We start from the raw sequence: 5,591 nt of genomic DNA, 5'->3' as shown, positions 1-5,591 counted from the left end.
CGTGGGATTACCGAAGATTCTGATGAGTGAGTTGACGATACTGTGCAAGCCTGAGGCGCGTACTGGAAATATGCTTCTTATGACTGTTATTAATTACATTTTATTAAAAAAACCTGCAAAAACCTTTCTGGGTCTTTAAACTTTTAGGAATCTTATCCAAGTTGTAGGCTAGCCAATATTGGTCAGTCAGTCGTATCTGAGGATCCGCGAATGAAACTGTGACCACAAACACCATTAACTAAAGTGAATTATATGGCAATAATCAGCAATATGCTTTCACACAAATAACTTTATTTTTGAATGTTTCAATATGCGTTGACACAAATGACTTACAGTATTTTAATTTTTTATTGATACAACATGGCACTGAGTTGTTAGAAAAGAAATGCGTAGAGACGTTATTGCTTGATGACGTCAGGAACCGATGAATCGGCTTTTTGAACCGGTTCAATGAGCCGATCTGTCCGAAAAGAACCGGTTTATCGGAAATGAATCTGACTTTGCATCACTAGTCGTTATCGTTGTCCCCTCCACCATGTTTAAAGTTTATGGCCCGCCCAGTAGTAAATACGACTCGAGAGGCCGTTCACGTCCAATTTCCGATTAGGAAACTGGTATTTACGATAATTCCGATAGCACGTGAAGGCAGCATAAAAGCATATTTTTAACGACGCAGTCTGTAATTTTAAAGTTTGGATTTATCTTTTAAAAGAGATGTGAATGTGACTGTTCAGTTCACAGAGCAGGAAGATTTTTAGCGATAAAATCCTGGAGTTTTACGTTGTTTCTTACATTAAGCTATCACATAACTACTTATTGTGACTACTTTGTTTGACTACCTATAGTGATACAGTATGACAAAATACATTCAAGATGGCAAATTAAGTGAGAGAAATGCGTTTAATAATAAATATACTTAGAATTCATTCAACACCAGAAATGCTTAAAGTGTCTAGATTTTGGCTTTGTTTTCCTATTGACGTGCTCTCTACAGTCTGTTCCCTTCTCATGCCCCATGATTGGTCGATTAATGCCTGCACGCTATTGGTTAAACTACTTTTCAGTCATTACCTTCAGCAAAAAATGTTTTTAACAGTTTAGAAATTCAGACCAGGACATGTCCGGGAAAAGGAGGACATATAGACACCCTAGCCAACACCAAATTCTATTGAAACCAATTTTGAGTTGAGCTCCTGCCTTTGTAGAGTGTTTCAAATGTATGGGCAGAAGACAGCAAGGCAGCTCACAGTGTTTTAAAACGGAGCCTGTATGTTTGTGGGGTCTTGCACAAGCTAATTCTGTTTTTCTTAATGGATGTCTGGATTAATCACTGCGATGTACTGGGTTATTCATGATGAAATATAAGCCTTGTGCTTGCCTGCTTTAGGCCAGAGCAAAGGTAGCAAATCTGCCAACACTTGTTGCAATCACTGAGATCAGCTCTCTGGCTGATTGTCGACATTTACATTTATTATTTTAGCAGACGCTTTTATCCAAAGCATCTAACAGATGAGGAAAACAACAAGCATCTTCACTTTGTCTATCACTTTTGTAAACATTGTAAGACTAGAGTAAATTGTTTAATCTGATCCTGAAAAAAAAACATATGTTTTCTACATTGCAAGCATCATAACTTAAGCATGTTTTTAAAAAGTGAAAAGAAAAAAACAAATGCTAAAAACGTTTTGCACATTGCAATATTGGTAAATTAATGTGATTTGAGCTATGCAATTTCATTTACCTCCAAGAATAACTGTGTTTGCAGTGTGTAAGTTAACTAGCACCTAATGTTGTACTAAAAAAAAAGTAAACTGACCTAAAATGGTAAGATGTAGGTGAAACATTTTAATGGCATATTCACTCTATTTTTATGTCATTTGCAACAATATTTTCCAACTGTGTGCAGAATATAATTTGCAGTAATTTCAGTGGCACAGGATGAAATTGTTTCCCGTTTGAAACGTGTTGACTTAAACATTGATGTAATGGCGCAGAGCCGTCATACTGTTTAGTTGGAAGACTTTAAAAAGAAAAATAGCCCAAAAGTAACACTGGTTCATGGAAATGATGAAGTGAAATGATGATTTGACAGAAGTAGCATTTAGATAAATAAATGACCATGAAAACCTTTTAGAAAATGTGTTTGTTTGTTAGTTCCTGTCCTCCCTGATGATCAGATGGCCTTTTATCAAAAACAATACAACTGAAAAATGCATGAAACATAATAGTGGTTGCTAGGATGTTACTAGGTGGTTGCTAGGGTACCCTTGGTGGTTGCTAGGGTAATTACTGATATCCGTTGTTTTGTTTTCACATGTTTCCCTTGTTTATTACCTCTCTCTCTTAAACACCTCTGTCATTGTTTATGACAGTATAAACAATTCCTGTTTTAATCAAAAGCATTTGTCTGATCCCAGCAAGCAGAGCCTTTTCTAATCAAACCATTTCCATATTATGCAATGAGTAAAAGCCGTCCCAGCAATCCCTGCATTCAATTATTCTGAGACACAACATTCAACTTTTTTATAATGGTAATAAACTGTATTACTCTCATAACCGCAGTATGAATCAGCAAATGTTATGCTTCCACTGATGCATTGGACAGACTGCATGGTTTAGCTGGGACCATGTTGATGGATCTGTCTCCATCCGATCTAATTATGACAAACATTAGCGTCTGGAGTTCAGTACAGTATCAAACGAGACATACACAAGCTCTGGGATACGCGTGCAGCCATTGCATGCAATGCTATTTTCTCTGCATGTGTTTGGTTGATGCCATTTAACCTGACATGGTGAACTATGTGTGTTTGTGTCTTAATAACATCTGTTTCTGAGCTCTGAATCAGGTGTGACTAAACGTTGCATGTAAGTTTCCACCAAAGAGGAATGAAAGACTCACCAAAGCTGAGCATTTTAGCGTCTTGCAGTGAAATGATCCCTGTGTTGGGAGTCTCGTCCTAGCAGTTGTTTGGTAGAGTATTCCAGAGGGAAGACGCTGGTCAGTTCAGCATGATAAAAGTCCACTGCTGAACAAGTTCCCCCTCTATGCTCAGAAATGTCTCTCTCTCTCGCTCGCCCTCTCTCACTCAAGTAGTGCCAGAGGCTGTCTGTGAGTTAAGAGGAGCGTTTGTAACTGCCGCCTACCCTCCCTTTCCAGCGGCCAGCTGAACACAAGTGCGTCTCATAGAGCCGGCCACCAAATCACAGCCCTCTTCCTGTCTGACAGTTTAAAGAGAGAGGGAGAACGAGGCTTTCTCCATCTGTAAGTGACCTTACAGTCAACACGCAAGACTTTCCTTTACTGGCCACCAGAGATGACAGAGAAGAGGGTTTTCTGTGACTCAATCAATGCATTCTTAGATAATAGATTATTGTAGTTGCATATTGGTTATAAATGGAGTTACATTTGAATGATGAAGTAAAGATACATTTCTGTTAACATTTGCTGATGTTGTTTTAAACCCACATGCCTTTCTTTCTTCCTTGAAAACAGAGAAGTTTGTTCTCTAAAGATTGTTCATGCTGCTTTCTTCCATACAGTGTAATTGGACAGAGACTACGCTCACAGAAAAAAAGAGAACAAAAAGAAGAAAGGATCATAGAAGTAGTCCATGTGACTCAAAGTAGGTGTCATTCAGGGGAGCATTTTATTGGATACAATTTTGGAAATGCAAAATGCTGCATAAATAATAATTTAAAAAATGCATTCAATTCAAAATGTTTCAAAAGTTGGGGTCATTAATATTAGATTTTTTTTTTTTCAAATAAATGCTGTTTTAAACAGCTCTTTTAAACTTTCTAATCATCAAAACATCTTGAAAAAAAAGTAAAATGGTTTCAACAAAAATTTTAAGCAACATTGATAACAATAGTAAGTAATATTTCCATCAAATCAGCATATTAGAATGATTTCTGAAGGATCATGTGACACTGAAGACTGGAGTAATGATGCTGAAATTCAGTTAAATAATGTATTAAAATAGAAAACTGTTATTTTAAATTGTAATAAGATTTCACAACATTGCTGTATTTTTTGATCAAATACATGCAGCCTTGGTGAGCATAGAGACTAAAAACATTTTTAAAAAATCTCACCGACCCCAAACTTTTCAATGGCAGTGTATATATATGCTAAAAAATACATTTTGTCAACTTTTAGTATGGCATCAAAGATAAAAAACAGAATAAAAGATGCAAAACACATGATTTCACTGCATCTGTAAGAAGAGTGGGACTACGATGGCAGCTTACAGTAATGCTATAAATACTAGCACTGCTGCAGTTACTATGATAGCTTCACCCAGAGGAATATCTGATTGCCATGAGGTTGCTCTTTGATAGCTCAGGAACCTTAATGGAGTTCTCTGTCATGTTTCATTTAAGTATCAGGTTTGTCTCATATGATTTCCTAAAATTCCCTAGACTTAAAAATAAATACATATGAATCAATCGTTGACATACAGTGGGAGTAAAGAGTTGTAAAATTAACATAGATGACAGCTCAGATCATTTGGAAGAATTTGATGCAAAATATTTGAGTTCATATTGAAATTTCTGACTTGATTGCAGATTTTAGTGTCTTAGTTCTTCTAAAACTGTAGATGAGATATTAAATAGATTAATGGAGATTTTTTAATCCAGAAAAACCTGAAAAGTGCAAATGTAGAAGTTTTTTCTCATTTAATGTTTTCAGCTTTTTTTTTAATCCATTTTTGTTTTTTATAATCATACTTAAAAAAAACATGATTGAATGTTCAGTGATTCAGAATCAGTCAGTGAACTGACAGGAATGACATCACTGTAATGTTTCTGATTGGTCCTCTTTCTTATATCTATTTGCATACTGAATTGCGATTGGTTTAGTCTTTTTGCATATTTTAACTATTTATATACCTTTTCACCTCAGAACTGTTCTGATTCTTGTGTGCAGCTGACAGAAAATAAACAAAATTAAAAATAAAACAAAGCCTACAACCTAAATGCACCTAATACTTCAACACAATTGCTGCCTTGCAAGCAATGTCCTTCAGGAATTGCAAATAGTTAGCAGTCAAATCATTATTTTCATGCATGCTCCTTCAGTTTGGTCAGTTGTCTGTTTAAGGAACAGTATGAGTTTGTGTCCAGCATTGGTTTCACTTTAGTCTTTCAGTGTCCAGGTCTGGAGAGCCAAAAAATGCCAGGGCCGATTTTTTGTCCCAGTCCAGCCCTGCTGGAGAGTTTGTAGATATGAAGGAGTTCTCTGTCTGAGTGTATGTTTAGGTTAGTAGATGCAGCTTTGCTGTATACTGGGTTGGTGTTAAATGAACTGCAGGGGTAATTTACTGTAATTAACCCCAGTTCTATAGCACAGAGAGTCTCTCAGTGTACACACACACAGAAATACTTACGCTCATATTCACCCACACATGGCTGGCCTGAATGGAGAGCCTGTGTGCAGAGCAGTGCATTTCTGATGGGATAAACAGGAATCCCCGTGCAAATACACAGTCCAGGGAGGACTCCACAAACAGACTGACTCTTAAAGGGGTCATAGGATGCTACATGCACTTTTACAAGTTGTTTGAACTGAAATGTGTGTTGGCAGT

The 5,591-nt window shown here is 36.7% G+C and overlaps 1 protein-coding gene across 1 annotated transcript in view; it reads right to left on the bottom strand.

Moving 5' to 3' along the window:
- Positions 1–3,059, bottom strand: part of LOC107662266 (pro-interleukin-16-like) — a 38,087-nt gene extending 35,028 nt beyond the window's left edge. Inside the window, exon 1 of the mRNA XM_016452219.1 lies at positions 2,903–3,059. Within this exon, the coding sequence (XP_016307705.1) occupies positions 2,903–2,915 (13 nt within the window). The 5' untranslated portion in view covers positions 2,916–3,059. The remainder of the gene's footprint in view (positions 1–2,902) is intronic.
- Between the last annotated feature and the right edge of the window lie 2,532 nt (positions 3,060–5,591).

The sequence above is a fragment of the Sinocyclocheilus anshuiensis genome, unplaced genomic scaffold, assembly GCF_001515605.1.
Source record: "Sinocyclocheilus anshuiensis isolate Anshui unplaced genomic scaffold, SAMN03320099.WGS_v1.1 scaffold579, whole genome shotgun sequence".
NCBI classification, from domain to species: domain Eukaryota; kingdom Metazoa; phylum Chordata; class Actinopteri; order Cypriniformes; family Cyprinidae; genus Sinocyclocheilus; species Sinocyclocheilus anshuiensis.
This window is presented reverse-complemented; position numbering and strand designations above follow the sequence as displayed.